Source organism: Apium graveolens, chromosome 4, assembly GCF_009905375.1.
Source record: "Apium graveolens cultivar Ventura chromosome 4, ASM990537v1, whole genome shotgun sequence".
Lineage (NCBI taxonomy): Eukaryota > Viridiplantae > Streptophyta > Magnoliopsida > Apiales > Apiaceae > Apium > Apium graveolens.
In genome coordinates this window covers 117,720,013-117,739,257 of record NC_133650.1, presented here as the reverse complement: position 1 = coordinate 117,739,257, position 19,245 = coordinate 117,720,013, and the positions used below count along the sequence as shown (strand labels likewise).

The window sequence follows — 19,245 nt, the reverse complement described above, 5'->3', positions numbered from 1 at the left end:
AAGAGTCTGAATGATTTCATATTCTTGGTAATGTTAAAATGCACTTAGTAAAACCTTTATTTTCCAACACAAGGTTTTCCAAATAAATTCCTGATGGATTGGATTGAGACGTAAGAGACTAGTGGGACTAGTCTAGTCATATAAGAGACTAGAGGGGCTAGTCCAATTTAAGGCTGAAATTATGTCATAGGTACCTTAACGACCAGATGAAGGTCGGTACGGGCTGATCACCCGTATTATTATTATGAATTGAAAGTTGAAATAGTCCAATCAAGGGTTCCCTATCACTTTATAAAGGATATTGAATACATTACTTTAGCAAATTGATTCTTTGAAAATGAAATGGTTTATAATGATTCGTAATGAGTTGATTATGTTATTGATTAGCATACAGCTTTGAGAACCCTGATTCTTATTCTGATATTGTTGTCAATCATATAATTGATTCCCAAAAATAAATAGATGTTTGCTTTCCATTTGAAAGATCCTTGAGATCATGTTGATGATTTGTGATGAATGTCGGCTTTTGCCTTATCTTGAACCTTGATTCTTGAAAGCCCAACTATTTATTCATAAACCTTCCCTAGCCCAAAGATAGAATTATGCCACCTAGAATGTTAAAAGAGAATGCCTTAAAAGTATTGTGAATAGATTTTGATTATTGCATCCTAGAATTGTTATTTAGTTACTTGATGAGTTTTATACTCATATATTATGATTTGTTCTAACCATGGCAGTTAAACAAAAGGATGGCCAGACTTAGGCGCACTGCTCGGAAGAGCGTACCTGGTGGCCCCTACCGTGTTGTAGGCTTCCAGATGCCAGAGCAGGTAGTACAGGTTGTGTGTGAGCAAGCGATTAGTCGGAAAGCTTGTAAAGATACGATGAGTTATAAGTCGGTTCCAAGTCGGAATCGATTATGTAAATTTGGTATTATTTTGGGCTGTAATATATATTATCTGGTTGGTAGTTGTAATCTTGTCTCAAACTTAATCATGTTTGGTCCTGTTATTAGTTAATCGGGGTTTATGCTTATTTATTCATAGTTTAAAGGTGTGTGGGTCCTCATTTCATAATCCCGAGATTGAGGGTGTCACATCAACGCACTTCAATTCAAAAAACACGAGTATCGATTGTGAAACATAAAGAGAGAAACATGATGAAAATTAATTTCAACTATAGAATCAAAAAATCAAGCTTGATTTGAAGATAATGCCATACTTTCCTATAGAAATGCAGAAATGGAGAGAGATACATAGATTGAGAGAGATACGGTGAGGAGAGGATACGATGAAAGATAAATCTCCGGAAAGAATATGACGGTAACATTTGAGATTGCGTGTATATTCGACTGCTTTTCCTTTTCATTTTTATATTTTATATTTAAATAATAGAGACTGTTGGATCAGATTTAATATAAGGCCTGAGATTAAATGAGAGAGTCCACTGTGGACCTCTATATAATATATGATATGGCCTTCTATGGATGAAAAACCTATATAGTATAACTTGATGTATAAACAAGTAAAACAATATATATTACATGTAATTGACAAAAACATGCTACAAATATCTTTGGCCCAAAAAATATATATTTAAGATAAAATATAAAATATTTTTGTTTTTATTTATTTTAAAATTGTTATAAATTATTTAAGATATATTAATTTATTTTTTTATATTAATTATGGGATCGGTTCGAATTTTTTCGGTTCGGTTTCAACCTATAACCAAAATCGATATTCGGTTCCAATTTCGGTTCGATTTTACGGGGATCGGTTTTAAGTGGTTTTTAGTGATTTCGGTTTTATTCAATTTTCTGCTCACCGCAGTCTATCATCGCAGCCAAAACTAAACCATGCGAATTTATAAGTTGAATACATTTTTGTTTGAATTTAGATTTATGCACAGAAATTATCTTATAACCTCGGTTTTGCATGCGTATTTTTTATTAGCACATAGTTTCTAGTTTTAAGTTTCAACTAAGTATGTCTCGTACCCAAAAAAAATATAGTTTAGGATAGCGAATAACTCTAGATCCGTCCTTTTTATAACTTGTCACTTGATCAGCATTTCTCCAGGATAAAACAAGAGTTGAGTCGAAAGTCTTTAGGCTTCTAGTAATGTAAGTGGCTACCAGTTAAGTTCCTGATCCTGACTTGTCTTCCACCAGCTAAAGCTCCTATTTTTACACTAGTATCAATTTTGAATCTTGGTTCTTGTATTAAGTAAAAGACTCAACTCGCATTCAAGAAGAAAGTATGGCAGAAACATTTTTGTTTGAAATTGCAGGACAAATTTTAGGTAAGCTAGCCACTCTTTCTGTGACTGGTACAAGTCTTTTATGGGGCATGGAGAAAGAGCTCAACAGGCTGGAAATCACTCTATCAGCAATCAAAGCAGTACTTTTAGATGCCGATGAACAACAAGCCAAGAGCCAACAAGTGAAGGATTGGTTAGAAAAGCTTAACGAACTTCTTTATGATGCTGACGATGTGCTGGATGATTTTGCGACAGAAGCTTTACGACAGGAAATGAGTAGCAATGATAAGAAGCATAATAAAGTTGGTAAGTTCTTTTCGAGATCGAACACTCTTCTGTTTCGTGTTTCTATGACTCAAAAAATAAAAAAGTTGAGAGAAAGAATGGAAAATATTGCTGCAGACAGAAAGAACTTTAGTTTCACTGAGAGATTTTTAGATGCTAAAGTAACAAATACAAGAGAACAAACGCATTATTTTGTACTTGCATCAGATGTTGTAGGGAGAGACCTTGATAAAGGGCATATTGTTTCTCTTTTACTAGCCTCCAACATGCTTAGGAATATATCTGTTCTTTCGATAGTTGGACTTGGTGGACTTGGAAAGACAACACTAGCTAAGCTTGTTTATAATGATCAAAGGATAGTTGAGAATTTTGAAAAAAGAATCTGGGTGTATATACCAGAAGAGTTTGATCTCAAGATGTTGACAGAGAGAATCATAAGGCTGCCACTGGTGCTGATAACACTCACTTGGACCTCGATCAGCTGCAAATACGTCTGCGTGATGAGTTGATGTCTAGGAAGTTTCTACTTGTTCTGGATGATGTTTGGAATGAAGATCCTAAACGATGGCTAGATTTGCGAGATTTGTTAACTTGTGGTGCTGAAGGAAGTAGGATTATTGTCACTACTCGTAACAAAGTTGTTGCCTCAATCATGAGCACAAGTGCAGCTTATGAGTTAGAGTGTCTATCAAATGATGAGTGCCTGTCAATATTTGTGAAATGTGCATTTAAAGAAGGGCAAGAAAATGCAAACCCGGAGCTCCTGGAGATTGGCAAGGCAATTGTAAATAAGTGCGGTGGAATCCCTCTGGCAGTGCGAACTTTGGGGAGCTTATTGTGCACAAAAACTGAAGAACGTGATTGGCTTTATATCAAAGACAATGACATACTTAATATTTCACAGAAAGAGAACCATATTCTACCTATCTTGAGGTTAAGTTATGATCAGATGCGATCAAGCTTGAAACAATGTTTTTCCTACTGCTCGATACTCCCAAAGGATTATCATATACCACGGGAGAAGCTGATTAATCTCTGGATTGCCCAGGGATTTGTACAATCAGAGGAAAGTCGGGTCTTGGAAGAAATTGGGAATGAATATTTCAATGAGTTGTTATCAAGGTCATTTTTTCAGGATGTGGAAGAAGCTTTTGATTGTGAAGTATTAACATGTAGAATGCATGATCTTGCAAGGTCTGTGGCTAGAACATTGTTTTCGTATGTCAACTTCGATACCAAGTCCATTTCAAAACGAGTGCGGCATCTATTATTGTGTGAGGAAAATTTGATGGATAAAAAATTCCCAGGATTGCTTCTCCTTAGGAAGAAGGTACGTTCATTTTCTTTCTCCTTCAAAGTTGGACCTATTAGCCAACCGTTTCTTGATATACTTGTAAGTACTTTTGAGTGTTTAAGCGTACTTGATTTGAGTGAATCAGATTTCGAAAGGTTACCTAAATCCATCGGTAACTTAGCACATTTGAGGTACCTCTCTCTCTATGGTAACCATACAATCCGGAAACTGCCCAACTCCATATGTGATCTGCTAAATTTGCAGACTTTGTATCTATTGGGTTGTGTTCAGCTCCAGGATTTGGCAAGAGACTTTGGTAATCTCTGTAGTCTTAGGCATTTATATCTAAAGAACTGTCTGAAAGGCTTATGTGCACTTCAATCTTTGTCCGTCTCAAGATGTTGTAATTTGGAATCGTTGTCTCAAGAAATGAAATACCTTACTGCACTTCGCGCACTTTATATTATTCAATGTCCAGCTCTGATTTCTCTCCCGCAAAATATGAATCACCTGACCTCCCTAGAGAAACTCTGGATAATGGATTGTGAAATGTTTGGGACGTTAAATGGAGAAGCAGTGAAAGGCCTTAAAATGCTTCAGTCTCTGCTTATACGGGGGCTGCTTCCTAAGTTAAAAGAGTTGCCTTGTGAGTTTCAACAAGGTACAACTTTGAGATACATGCTTATCCAGCAATGCCCTTCTTTGCTAGCATTACCACAGTGGTTGGAGAATTGTACATCACTTTTAAAGCTCAAACTTGTAAATTGTTCTAATTTGGAAACTTTACCACCAGGGATTCATCAACTTACAGCATTTTGTTTATCAAAGGATGCCCTCGTCTGCATCTATCCAGAGAATCAGGTGAGCAAGCAATATTTCTGACGTTTACATCAATCGAGATACTTATATCAGATACCTGATCTCAAGATTCCTTCGGTCATTTTACAACGGATAAATCCTCGCCTAGGGGACATTAAGCTTGCACCATGGGCTACTTGGCATGGTTTTGATCAACCATAAACAAGGTCAGAATGGTTATAATAAGGGTTTTTGCAACTAGAACACTGAAAATTTGATTATATTTTTTGTTTATTTGTATTTTGTGTGGATGGTAGTATAAGTTTCTATCAAGCGGTCTTTTATTCATTAGTGTAGAAGAATTACTCCGAGGTGGAAGACAAACGAGGAACAAGCTGTGCAACTATCCTTTTCTGAACAACAAAACCGAGATTCTTGATGATCGCGTCAACTTTGCAATCATTGTACACTTGAAACTGAATTTGAAGCCTGCTTCTTGATTAGAAGAAGACTATACTTCATTTCTTACTTCCAACATTGAACTGGTAGCAAAGTTATTACAATATTGCAAATTTAGATAAATATATATATATATATATATATATCACTACTAATTAGGCCGGGGAAACCTTTTCTAGATAGCTTTATTATCAAGCAAAATGTTGAATCTTGAATGTATATATAACATTTACAGAAAGAATTAGTATAGAAGAATTTTGAGTAACAGTACAAAGATGAAGTAATTATTGATAGATGCAGGCTTGGACTGATTATTTTGAGATACATCTTACACATTAGCTGCACTAATCTGTAACTTAATAAATTGTTGTTTTTGGCAACCAGTGGTGATTTCTTAGAAAACAGGCAACAAAGTAGCCCTTTCTGCAAGTGGCTCAGGTTGTAGATGAAGAGCTGGGCTAATGTTGACCAAACAAATGAAGCACTCCATGGGAACCCTCATACCCCACACATTGATAGACTCGAGTTTGCGACATTTATTTACAAGAACCAGTAGTCCATGCTCAGTCACGTGGCGGCAACACCATAGGTTTATAGACTGGTAAAGAAAATTCCCAAAAAAAATGTTTGATTCTTACTGATTTTACTAAAACAGTCAGAGTAATGTGCAGAGAATTTAAAAAATTCATAATGGTACTGCAAACAGTTTTTTTTTTACTTGCATTATTGAAGCTCTATGCTGATAAAACAGAATTGCATAACCTTATGCTGTTAAATATACGAAACAGTAAAATACACAATTTGTATCCTCGGAGAAGCTTACCTTCAAATGCGGACAGCTGTTTGCAATGGCAAACAAAGATTCATCTGTTATGAATGTACCCCCAATGTTGAGATGTTGCAAAGAAGTTGCTCCCGATACCTGTTGGCAGACATAGGTCATCAGATATATGAATATTACTCTTTCCGCGGTAGAGCAAACAGAATGAGATAAACATGATATTTGAATACAAACATGACCACAGATTTTTACAGTTAACAGATTCGCAATCAACGGTCAAGTAATTACTAACTTACAATAGAAACTCCATAATGTTCCAAATTTGTTGATGCATTTAAAAACTCAAAGTTTTTACTGCACAATTTTTTGTCAGCATTTTAACATTTCGAACCCTGATGCTCTAAATTCAGAAGCATAGAACCCACATCTATATACAGCTGTGAAAATACCCTGTGCTGGCATATTAAAATTATATGATCCTCAGCTTCATCATATCTTCAAACACCAAAGCAGGGGCATAATATCATAAAAGAACTGAGCAATCCAAAAAAATTGAATAGGCATAATAGAAAAATTAAACCTCATTCTCATGTGAAAAATGATAAGATATCTGCGTATATGGATCTGCTTACCAGTTGACGAACACCATTGTCAGAGATTTCTGTCATACCCCATAAGGAAATCGAGGACAGATTGCTAAGGCATTTTGCTTCTGATATTTGGTACAGGCCTTTGTCAGTGATCCGGCAACCCCACCTGCTCTTTGAACTGAAGGGACAGATCACAATTGAAAACCCCGTTATATCTGATACTATAAAAAAAAAATTACTGAAGTATTTCTTTGCAAGAGTCCTATGTAATAGTCATAAACTTGTGTAAAATTTCCTCCATCTTCCACTGAAAACACTTGAATAAATACTTCGACACCATTGCTTGAACATAGCTTCATTACAGTTGACTTAAACGCAAGAAAAGCAAAAAGAGCGTCATAAGATAATGTAAATAACATCAAACTCACAAATTCAAATATGCGATTAATCCAATTACCAGTGATGTTGTTTTGATTCATATAATTGGTCAAGTTTTCATAATAAACAGAGTTATGTGGTCATCTTCATTGGTCCGAAAAAACACAAAGCAATTATATTTTAGGTGATCAGAATCACAATCAATAATTAAAGAGAGAAAGCATTGTACTTGTACATACATGTCCAACTCCTTGAGGGAATAAGCATGAAGAAGCATACAAGTAGTGGAATCATCGTCCATTTTCCAACCAGCAAAACTCAGCTTCTCCCTATGACCAAGAGATCGCTTCACCCCTTCTCTCCATTTCTTGCATACCTTGCTTGCTCTACAACAACAATAACATACACAAATTATTTTTTTTAAAAAAAAGCACAAATGATTAGCAACAGTAGTACAAATCATCGTACGTCTAAGCCGCCAGTTCAAACTTTAGAATTTGTGCTAAATTAGTCTGTATTTAAACGAACAAGTAGGTGTACCTCTATATCTGCATATTTCATCAATATGAAAAAACTCGACACGAGAAAGGAAAAGAAGTGTAGGAGAAAAAGAACTTACTGAGCTAAATCTTTGAAGCAAGTGATGAAAACAAGAATATGTGACAAAAGGTCTATAGGCAATCTTTCAATCTCTGCCTCTCTCCTCCTGCTTTCCATCAAGTAAAATTTGAAGAAATAAAAATAACCAGGTCAAGTGGTTATTTGATGAGATTGCCAAGGCAGAGGAAAGAAGAAACGTACAAATGATAATAAGAAGAAGAAGATTAATTTATAAAAAAAATGTGTCACTTTCAAACAGGCGATTATCAACATGATGTGGTCATCAATCATCATGTATCATACAGGGCCTCATGATTTTAGAACCTAAAACAAGAATCTCTTGTTTATTTCTGGGCCTCATCAAGTGTGTGACTGTGAATAATATATATTCAAGTCAAATATATAAAGAATATTCAGCTAACTTTCCCTGTTGTAGAATCTACTTGTTACTGAAGTATCTACGTTGTACTTTTTGTATGCGTGTATTTTTTATTTATCTACCTGTAATATAACTTTTTGCTATCCTTTTTTGAAATGTTAAGTTATGTAAAATACTTTTCCCTATTTAAATAATTATTATAATTATTTTGAGATTGGTGATGCTTTTTTACGCATGTTTCGATACGTATTTTGGCACCATAACATAAATACTGTACTATATACGCGATGTAATTTGATTCAATGTTTTAAAACGTTTCGACTGACTTTGTCGTTGTGTTACCCTAATAACCCATTTCCATATAAAGAATTTAAATAAAATCCAGGGAAAAATATCATATCTTTCTGCTCAGATTTGTTCAAGTTAATTGGTATGTGATTTGTCAATGTATATTAATAAGTTGGAGATATTAATAAATCATGTAAAGCATATACCTACCGAATAGATAGAAGGGCATTCATTCAAGTGTGAGGAGTGCTATGTAACTTAAATTTATTTCCCAAGTTTTATACCAAATAATGCAGCATACACGTGACAGGTTTTAATTCCTTTTACAAAAATTTTAAAAAGAAAAAGCTTTCACTGCATTTCCGTTATTGAAAATTATTGTCGAATATCATTGCCAGAAACTGAAACAATGGAAGGTACCAGCCTCCCAAGTCCTATCTCTCTGTGAAGACACTGGGGTAAAAATTAAACACAATATTGTCTATAATAGATAGACAAACCTTATACTCCTCCAGGTTATGACATAACAAAGCATCCTTATTAGACTATCACACTATGAATAATATCTAGTTATCTACAAAGACACGGTAATAAGCAGTAACTATCATGTAGGACAAACAGAAATTTGTAATTTTAGAGCATTAAAAAGCTAGCTGATCTCTAAAAACTAAAAAAACTTAAGATGCAGAACAAGCTCCTGTCTATGCCTGGTACAAGAAACATCAGTAATGCCTAAGGTTCTTCAAGCACCTCTTTCAACTCTTCAATAGTCTCTCCGTGTAGGCCTGCAAAGACGAAAAGGACTTTAGAGTAACATATAGAAACTGAGCATTTTAAAACATTTTTACAACCTGAGATATTCCTATGGAGATCTACTTTCTTAAATCAATCAACATGTGACTGTCTTTGATATCAGAAACATTCATTAGGATGTAAATTCCACAATTAAGAAAAAACGTGTGATAGACAAACCACGCTGAAGCTTTAATAATAACTGAAATGATGGTATAAACTGGCACAGCAGCACGTGATGTTTGCTAAATGTCAGAAAGAACAACTATGCTAACAGAAAAATCACAAACAAAGCTGACCTGTACAAGTTTGGCAAGCTTGGGTTTAGAAGATGCAAGATATTGATCAACTTTCTCTTGTGTTTTGGGGACATGGACTGCTTGAATTGTACCAGTCACTTTATCTACCACCTTTTTCACAATAGATTTATGGACTTCCCTGCTCATTTGACCTTCCTTCCATGTGGGCTTTAGAATCTCCTTAACAAATTCCACAAGTGCAACTTTGAAAAGCCGCATTTCTTTCTCATCCTTGCCAGTATTGCCCTCTCGAACCCGACCTTCTGGATTAGCATTGTCAGATGGGATATCTTCTTCCGGCTTGCAATTCTCAGATTTTAAGTTTTGATGGGCTTCTAGATTTATATTTGGCCTTGACAGCTTAACTGTAGGACTTACCTGACTTGGTTTCACCGGACTGCATACCTTCTCTGTTTTTCCGGAGTCAGGACCATCAGTAGATGACAAAAGAAACTGATCCAGGGGCTTTGGCTCGCCCAGGTCATAATGTTTATTATTGTTATCACCCTCACTTATCGTCTCAGTAGATGAATGAGTGGGGTGCTCGAATGGCGTTGGCTTATTTTCCTCGTAGAGTTTGTCACTGGCATGATTTTCCTGTTCAGATGGTTCATCAATTTTGCCATGCTTGCCCGGTTCAATGGTATCGCCTATGGGCACATGCTGACCTTGGAACTTTGTCATTTGACTGGGTTGATTTACTGTCAAAGCTGTAGGCGGGTTGACACTTGCAGAACAAGAAAGAGAGGTGGAGTTTTTAGAGTTCAATACAGCATAGAGTTCAGGAAGCTGTTTCCCGTTGCTAAATATCTCATTGAGAGATGCAGAAAGATTAGGGATTGCTGCAACCTGGTGACTGGTCATGACATTTTGGGGAATAACAGGATCTACTTTGCATACTTCAGATTCCAACATTTGTTGTTTGTTGGTAAATTCCTCAAAAAGTTTCTTGGAGTCATCTTGTTGATTTGGATATAATAGTTGTACATCTGACCTGTTTGGATCAGTCTCAGGTCCTTTTGAAAGACTCACAGGGATGACATTCATTTGATCAGTTTCATGAAAATTAAAAGGCACTGAAACTGAAGTACCACTGTTCTGGTTGAAGATATGCTCAGGTACAAGCAACTGCTTACTGTTCCCAGATATGCTCACCCCCTTCAGTGCATTACAATTATCATTCAACATAATATTATTTCCTCTATTACTGTCAGGCTGTTGAACACAAGAAATTTCAGAGACTAAGGGATGCCCAACATTGTTGCTAAGCTTCTGGGTTGATGCTCCTTCAATTATTTTTTCACAACTCTGCAAAGATGTGCCATCTGCAGTCTGAATATGGGACCCTTGGGCATCGACCCAGACCTCTCTGTCAAGTGTTGATTCAAAGGTGTCTGCATTTTCCATATTACTATTATTCTGTGTTCTGCTCCACATCATGTGATCCATACTGTTGCCACACCTTTCATCAGTCTTTATCCCTGCCCTTGGTGTCTCAGGAACATTCACACTCCCGGCATTACTGTCATCCCATAGATTGGGTCTGGCCACATCAGACATACCAGTACCATCGCTCCACTTGGGACCATTCCACGATATGTTCTCATCTTCTATATCTTGATCCAGTCTACCATAAGCCTGTCTTTTAGGAGTTCTGTCAGTGTAACTCATCTTTCCTGTATCACGGTCGTTCCAGTCATTAATATTCATATCTGAGACACCATTTGCATCACCCCACTTTGGACCATGCCTATATTTATTCTCGTCATCTGGATGCTGGGTGTACCTATCATACTGCACTCTTTCTTTGACATCGCCGCCTCCTGGATGATCATGAGAGAACCTGCAATCATCCCTGTGACATCTTCCCATTGCAAAATATTTGCAAGGAATGTTACTATTCTTATGCGGCTGGCGCCTGTGATCACGGTCAAAAGAACTCCTATTGCTTCTGTCGTAGTTGGAAACCTTATCAAGTGTCCGATATCTAAGCCTTTCATTATCAGAAGAGAAAGTTTCACTAGTTTCCTGTCTACCTCTCGATCTATCTGCTCTTTCTCTTTCTGGCTTAAATTCATCCCTAAGATTGAGATTGTCCTCGTGAAGGAATCTGCATTGATCGCCTCGTCTGCACATTCCAACAGAAAAATCTCTACATATCTGAGATGATGCTCTGGCCCCATTTTTTACATCACCCATTCCATTATGTTCACGTCTCTGATCAGAGAGTGAGCTCCTGCTCCAATTAGTATCCCTGTCCTTGTCCATATCTCTGTCCCTTCCTCTGCTCCAGCTCGGTATACCATCCATGTCCCTGTCCATATCTCTGTCCCTTCCCCTGTTCCAGCTCCGGATATCATTTGTGTCTCTGTCCCTTCCCCTGCCTCGGATATCATCTGTATCCTTGTCCATTTCTCTGTCCCTTCCCCTGCTCCAGCTGTGGATACCATGTGTATCCTTGTCCATGTTTCTGTCCCTTCCACTGCTCCAGTTCCGGATACTATCTGTATCCTTGTCCATTTCTCTGTCCCTGTCCCTGCTTCTGCTTCTGCTCCCAGCTCTACCTTTGCTCCGACTACTGCTTCTACTTCTCTGGCACCTAAAATCCAACGAAAGGCAACTTCAATACTAAATCTAATTTTTACATGAATTATAACGTGAAAACAGGTTCACTAAAACTATTAAAATATAGACAAAGATTTTGATTAAAAATTGTAGGAACTATCTAAAGATGCACTTGGAGCATGCCAGAATATAACTTAGGATTGTTCTGAGCAATACGGCGGACCCAAATAAAATTAATCTAATATACATGAACTGTCCGGCATCTTTTAAGTGTTAGGTTTCCTTTCAAAAAACACTGATAATTATAACAGGAGGTTCATTACAAAAATTGCAAACCTGCGTGATTGGCTCCAATAAATTTCTGGAGGGCTATGATTTTGTTTTCCTCTCTCATTAAGGCCAGGAGATCTACTGTAGCCTTTAGCCCCACCAGCGGTCCTTTCAGTTCTTGGCAATTCATTGTAGTCTCTACGGCCATTGTTGTCTTGCCGTATTTCAGAAGACCACCGTGAACCATTATTAGAATTTAATGCATTCTTGGCCTCCAACTCTGACCATTTTGCATGATGACTAGAATGTATTTCTCGTCCATGCCTAGCATCGTTCTTACCAAATTCAGCAGGAATCTCAGTCTCCTCCTTGCTATCCCATAGAGATTTGCGTTTCCTACCACTCATGGTGTACCCTTGTACAAATATCCTTGAGTGCTTATCTGCTCCAGTAAAGATACGCAACCTGCATAACAAAGTGAAGAAAGGAAATTAATGTCACAGATTTACCCAACTCCCATGTAATTCCACAATATATCTGCTTCTAATTTGTGTTTTATTTTATCATGTTTAGCCAACCTAAAAGATTTAAAATGAGTTGCAAAGTAGTGAACAACCAAGAAGCCAGAGGTCTACACAATAATGGTAGAAACTTATAGACCCATAACCGTTACTTGTTCATAGTCTATTTTCCGGTCATGGACTATCCTAACTAAATTACACATTTACTTTCCGGAAAAGTGGATCCATATTCGCTCTTGCAATTCATGACATCATTCCTAGAACACATTTATATAAAGAATTTCAACCTGAGCAAGGGTTAATAAACCCAAACCTGCACACTCGTACATACTATATACTATCCATATTAAATACTACTGTTATCAACAACTATAGGTGACCAGTGGCCTAGCCAAGTCAAAAATTGAGGGTGGGTTAAATCTCACTCAATGTAAATCTTACCCAGAAACACTGCCCCAATATAGATACTAGATACATTCATATTATTATATTGTATATATCAGGATACTAAACTTGATATTATTCATTTTCTAATACTATAGTTGATTTTACTTTTCAAAATGTGTTAATTGATTTAATAATTCTCAGAGTATTTAGTTAGTTTCTAAGTTTTACTAACTTGCACTAACTTAAATAAAAAAAATCAATTAAAAATAATAAATTTCAACTTGAATTATTAATGAATATAATAGCTGAAATCAACCTAAAGGCACTAATTTGGATTTCATAATTATCAATACTATTAGTTGCACTAAATGTTTAAAATATTTGGCATAAAAATTGTGTCTAGCCGTCTACATCAATATCAAGTAGCTACTTCATTTGAACAATCACAACTACTGCAAATTACTACTGTTGGTTCCTGGCAGAGGCTCGTGTATAAATGGCATCACCTCCCTGTATGTGACTACGTCACTAAGTCAAAAAAACATTTGATAAAATTATCCCATGTAACATGTTAAGTCACAAATTTAATCTTTCTACCATTGCACACAGGCACACACAACCACTAAAAGATCAGGAGCAATCAAGAATTAGCAGAAAGTGAAGGTAATAAATTTTTCTAATCACCATCACGGAGAGTTTTATAAAGCAACATCGCTTTTGGGCCTTCTATAGAGGTAATCTGTGTAACTAAAAAGGTCGACAGTTTGCTTGAATATCTAAATTTATTTTCCTCTTAGAAACCCATTATAATAGGGTATACGTGGTGCAAACCTAGCTATAATCAACCATAGACAAACACTGAGGTAGAATACTTAGTTTGGTGATCTCAAATTTAACGAGACTTTCCAAACTTGCCAGTGCTCTATTACATCATCCACCATGGACTGCCCCAAAAGCACGAGTAGGTAGCATTAAAAAAATGCACATTGAATCAGAATCAAAATGGACCAGGAGCCATCCAAATCTAAAACCAACTCAATATTACAAACCACACCTTAAGTTCACAGATGCAAAGTAACATCAAACAGCTAAAAAGATTAATAATTCAATATAGTCTTCTCTAACATAAAGCACGCCTTGTCTTGAACAAGTGTTGCGTTCCACCATTAACAAGCAGCATAGCAACCAATCAAAGTAAACAACTATCTAAAAATGTAAAAAGGGCAAGTAAAAGGAAATTTTACGTGGTTGGGGAATATTTTGCATTTATAGGAAATTTATACTAGTTGCACACTTACCCTAGCTCATAGAGTACATATTTACATATATAGCATGTATATTGGAGGCACCATAGAACCTAAGCAGGCCTGTTCCAAAGTTCACAGTTCTCCACCCCATACATCATAGACCTTAAACTTTAAACAAACACCAGGGAAAATCGCAAATGCTCCTAATCAGGTGTACCATTTTGATGATTGGTCAAGTATCCATAACAAGATCACAGCTCTTTAGTCCTTATCTTTTGTCGAATTCTCCACCTCGCCTAAAAACCTCCCCGCATGACGATGACATTGATCCACAAGTATTGAATCTTATTATTGTCCATATATCTTGTTGGTTTGAATCGAACTGGGATTTATTTAACACATTTTGAAGTTTTATTGTAGGTATCAAGTAGCTAATGAAAGAAAGATCAGAGCTAAAACAGTAGAACTTAGAGATAGTTTAACTGCACTTTGTATTTTCCTTCCCCGGTCTTCACTCTTTAGCTCCTCTTTTGAGCTCTAAAAGTCAGTTTAGATGACTCAACAGCCCACAAAAACCAAGCCTATAATTGGATCTTTGATTCTATTAAACTCCAGACAACATAGCCTAGAACAATAGTCCAAAAGGCAACTACGAATGTCCTTTTATGAAGTTCTATTCATTAAGAAATCTCTTCGACTTTGCATTAAATATTAAAGATAATTAAAAGACCTTTAAATAGGAAATACATGAGCCCTAATCTAGAGAGAGATATACTACGCACTAGATAAAAAGTTGCAAAACGGAGAAGGGGAAGGAGCCATCAACGCAAGAAGAAAATCCGACCATAGAAGATATTCAATTGACTTTGTTTTCACTTACCTTTTGGACTTCTCTCTATCCTAACTTATCTTCCCATATGGATAACATTATCAACCACTTTTTTCTGGTCTAATTTTAGTTAGTTTAAATCAATAACTATATTTGTGTATCAAAGTCTTAAATATTAATTAGTGATTTTTACAATAGAAGTCCTCCAAGCAACCATAACTTGTATTTACTACTTATTAACTTTTGTAAAATTATATACACTTGCAAACATATTACACAACACTAATCCATAAAAGCAAGTCTAAACATTGCTATACTCTTACAACATTTCATCAACTGCTCTCTCGTTTGACAAATGTTTAGTTGACACATGAGTGGTGGTATTTTATGGAAAAACTAGCATCATTAATAAAAGATTCATGCATCATCCTTCAAGGGCGCACTTCCAACAAAATTCACTAATGGTTTCTCAAAATGCTAATATGACCCCAAATTTGTTACTTGTTTGCATATTTATCTTAGGTTGCTAGAAGTCGATTACCCTCAAATTGGTCAATCGTCTAGCGTTTCAATCCATCAAGTGTCTCATTTGTCAAACTCTTGACCTAATCGATCCTTGGATTTTGTTTTAACAATTTCCAACATGGACCAAAAATAATCCATAAACACCTTAGCTTTTAAAGAAGCTATAATAATGTTCTCATCAACATTAACATCTTTCGAATATGAACTTAAATCATTTAAGCATCGAAAGTGCTTGCCTTTTACACTTGTTGCTTACCTCTAGTATATTTTCTCTCGACTCCCACATCAAGTTTCTTTTTCATGTGATAATATGTTAAACACTCAAAAGTATCGGTTTCTCAAAATTTTAAAATTTCCTTGACCACGTGATTAATCGTAGATCCCCATCTAAAGATGAAATGGCCAATTCATGATGTCGCATGTTATAGCAACCAAGTGTGGCACTGTCATTTTCCCGAATGAGCATATTAGAGTATAAATATTTTCATTTCTCGTTGCAAACGAATCATTCCTTCCATGATCCGCTACAATATTTTCTTGGCTAAGCATTGCCAATCACAAAAATACACCCTAGGTATAATCTATATCAAATTGTAGAGTTAAGTTCTATGGAGACCTTGGAGACCATTTATTTTCTACGGTTAAAACATTACAAAACACATTATTTATGCGAAGTATGTTTTATAAAAATCACTATTTCACTACAAATCTTGAAAAACATTTATGTTCTTACACATAGACCATGTAAGTTCTAAAATTTGAACCGCAAGTTGAATATTTTTGTAGAATAATACGTCTTTCAATGTTTTAATAGTACATATGGGATTTTCAAGATTTTCATTAAAATAGTGATATTTGTAGAACATGATTCACAAAATTATACGTCTGCAATGTTTTATGTAAAATTTTACTTGTTGAACATAAATGATCTCCAAGGTCTGCAATGAAATAGTGGTCTCGGTTTCTTACTCGGGTTTACAATAAATATTCCATTATTTCTCAAATTGAAAAGTACCTCAGTTATGCTTCAAGAAATAAGTATAAACACACTTGCAAAAAAAGACGAAGTGATTGTAATTGACCCGTATACATTATATGATATGCATCTCCGTTGTTTACTTGAAAGGAGTTTAGTTGGCATTGGTTCCTAACTCATATGACCATTGACCCAATGTTCATGAGTTTGATTCCTTATTCCGTATGTCGTCGTTCATTTTCTAAAAATAACCTATTTACCCTCTTAAGTAAGGGTGAGGCTTCGTACATATTACCTCCTCAGAGCGCTCTAAGCACGATAAATGAGTATATGTCGTTTCCGTCTTTTTTGTTTGCTCGATTTTAACTAATGTGTTTTACCGTACACGCAATGCTCGCAAAATTCCATGCAAGGCATCTTAGAGTGAACTTCAAAAATATGATCAAACATATATCCAATCGACTCCAATGATAACCAAATGCATAAATATGGATCTCTCGTACAACTTGTTCCAAGTATTTTTGCTATCCTTTTTTTTGTTGGGCCTTAATGGTGCAAATGATTTCTATTCCACGTACAACAATGTTCACCACTTCATTATACAACTATAACAAACCTACTAGTCTTGAACGGCAACGAAATAAGGTCATTCAACAATTCAAGGGCAAGTCTCACATCAATTGACTATACATGCATCCCGGTTTGAGGGAACCAAGCCCCAATAGTTTCCAAAATGATTAATCTTGTATCAACACGATAACACCGCCAATGTTTCTATAAGTTAGTAAAACACTTTCAATTAGGAAACATATGGTAAGATTAACCACAAGAGGCGCAACGAATCCATCCACTAAAGAAATCTAATTCACAAATAGCCGAATAACAATGATCATGTTCCTCTTGTAGCTTCAATTATTTGTGTCCTATCTATTTTATACGTTTTTTCCACATCCTACACAATTCACTTGCAAATGACCAAGCTCACTGCATCTAAAACATAACCTCTTTGCAAGAGGTCTATAACTTGATCTATACTTTCATCCCTTGCCATTTCCTTGCTCATTACTTTAACATCTTAGAAACACTGTTGTACCTCCTCTTTGTTACACTTCGTAGTCATACAACATATACAAGCATCCAAAGATCAATCTCTTATGCCTCCCCTTTGTTACATTTGGTAGCCATCATATTTGTAAAAAATCAATCCATAAAGTTCTAGTCTCATTCATGATTTTCACACAACATCATTTGTAAAAGGTTCTTGTAAGACTTCGACAAAGAAAGAAGAAAAAAGGGTGTTGAATCCTCAATTACCATTGTTTGAATGTTCACCAATTTTATATACACCTATCAAACTTCTTGATATATTATGATATAGATTGATTAGCCTTCACATCACATGTAATATAGACTTTAAATGGAATTCTATTTGTTAGTCATAGTTGAGATGTTTGCTCCCAACATTAAACACACATTACTGCCCATTTCCTCGCCATCAACAAGATAAATAATATTCCATTCGTAGAATGAATATTTTCGTGCTCGTGCTTGTCCTTCATTATTTAATTCTTCTGATTGGTCATCCGTCATCGAAGGTGTCCATCCTAGAAAGCTGCAACTTATTAATTTTCTCATTAAATTCGTTCATCTCATACTTTCCAACTTCAACAATGTCGCTTGTAGGAGTGATTTATCATCAAATATCAGCAAGCACCTTGTACGCACCAAGCATAACCAATCCAAAGTAAACAACCATCCAACAATGTAAAAACGCAACGAAAAAGAAAAGAATTACGTGGATCAGCAACTTATAATTGTGTATCAAGAAAACTTATTCTCTATCCTTGTTATACTAGCTTATAAACTGTATACTTACACTACTAAACATACAGCATATATTAACACCGGAACCCTAATTGGACCTGAACCCAAACTTGACAATAAAAAAACGCAACACAGTGTAATCCTGACTTAAACCCTGTCGAGTATTCTAGCCAACATAACAATGAAAAAATCAGAATAATTCACAGTAACAACCCTAACAAATCTCGCGAGCAAAAATATAAACAGTAACAACAGATTAGTAAGAACACTTAAATACAAACAAACAATTAATATCAGCTGAAAATTAATAGAAATAATTTATAAGCTTGTCGAAGTCTTTAAATTATGCAACAAAAAGAAAACATCTTAATTCATGAATAAAAATATACGTACACACAATGCCCTAATTTTGGAAAATTTAAAAAAGAGAGCTGACCTGAGAGTGAGGGAGAGAGATCCGCAAAAGCAATTTATAAAAAGTAATATTAAATCGAGATAATAAAAATGAGGATGAATTGAATAGAGACACGGGATTTAACGGCGGAGTGCTCCGACAAGAATGATGTATAAAAGAGGGGGGATAGATGGAATTAGCGTGTTACTGTGCAGTGTGTAGTCAGTTAAAACTTGAGTTACGTGTATACAAAGTACATATGACTGTCCGTGTCCTGTACATAGTTTACATAACTAGATGGACTCCCATACAATTTATTTCGTGCTATTTATTTCTTTTTTCATTATATAATTATAAATTTTAATTATTAAAATAAAAAATAAAATTGTAATATTTTTTAATTTAAATTTTACTTAAAAATTAATGAAGCAATTTAAAATATTTATTTTAGTAATACTTATCCACAATAATTATATGGTCGAATTAAATTTAAAAATAAATT

The 19,245-nt window shown here is 35.5% G+C and overlaps 3 protein-coding genes across 3 annotated transcripts; 1 reads left to right on the top strand and 2 right to left on the bottom strand.

Moving 5' to 3' along the window:
* Positions 1-2,029: 2,029 nt before the first annotated feature.
* LOC141719244 (putative disease resistance protein RGA3) lies at positions 2,030-5,186 on the top strand. Its single transcript, XM_074521618.1, is given in 3 exon segments — positions 2,030-2,982; positions 2,985-4,502; positions 4,635-5,186. Coding segments are annotated over 3 exon segments (2,328 nt in total). The 5' UTR covers positions 2,030-2,261; the 3' UTR covers positions 4,724-5,186.
* A 115-nt stretch (positions 5,187-5,301) lies between these two features.
* Positions 5,302-7,678, bottom strand: LOC141719245 (F-box protein At5g67140). Its single transcript, XM_074521619.1, has 5 exons — positions 7,467-7,678; positions 7,087-7,233; positions 6,512-6,647; positions 5,922-6,020; positions 5,302-5,696 (listed from the first exon to the last, which is right to left on the bottom strand). Exons 1-5 carry the CDS (start codon positions 7,562-7,564, stop codon positions 5,493-5,495), a joined length of 684 nt encoding a protein of 227 aa, XP_074377720.1. The 5' UTR covers positions 7,565-7,678; the 3' UTR covers positions 5,302-5,492.
* An 895-nt stretch (positions 7,679-8,573) lies between these two features.
* On the bottom strand, positions 8,574-18,976 carry LOC141719243 (uncharacterized). Its single transcript, XM_074521617.1, has 4 exons — positions 18,786-18,976; positions 12,107-12,505; positions 9,206-11,804; positions 8,574-8,899 (listed from the first exon to the last, which is right to left on the bottom strand). Exons 2-4 carry the CDS (start codon positions 12,445-12,447, stop codon positions 8,870-8,872), a joined length of 2,970 nt encoding a protein of 989 aa, XP_074377718.1. The 5' UTR covers positions 12,448-12,505; positions 18,786-18,976; the 3' UTR covers positions 8,574-8,869.
* Between the last annotated feature and the right edge of the window lie 269 nt (positions 18,977-19,245).

Bases quoted from the DNA above. Each gene is read 5' to 3' on its own strand.
- LOC141719245 (XM_074521619.1), bottom strand. From the start codon at position 7,564: ATGGAAAGCAGGAGGAGAGAGGCAGAGATTGAAAGATTGCCTATAGAC. The intron at 7,234-7,466 runs GTAAGTTCTTTT...TTGTTGTTGTAG, and splicing joins TGCTTCAAAGATTTAGCTCA to AGCAAGCAAGGTATGCAAGA. The intron at 5,697-5,921 runs GTAAGCTTCTCC...TTTCTTTACCAG, and splicing joins ACAGCTGTCCGCATTTGAAG to TCTATAAACCTATGGTGTTG.
- LOC141719243 (XM_074521617.1), bottom strand. From the start codon at position 12,447: ATGAGTGGTAGGAAACGCAAATCTCTATGGGATAGCAAGGAGGAGACT. The intron at 11,805-12,106 runs GTTTGCAATTTT...GTTGGATTTTAG, and splicing joins TATTGGAGCCAATCACGCAG to GTGCCAGAGAAGTAGAAGCA. The intron at 8,900-9,205 runs GTCAGCTTTGTT...TCGTCTTTGCAG, and splicing joins AGCTTGCCAAACTTGTACAG to GCCTACACGGAGAGACTATT.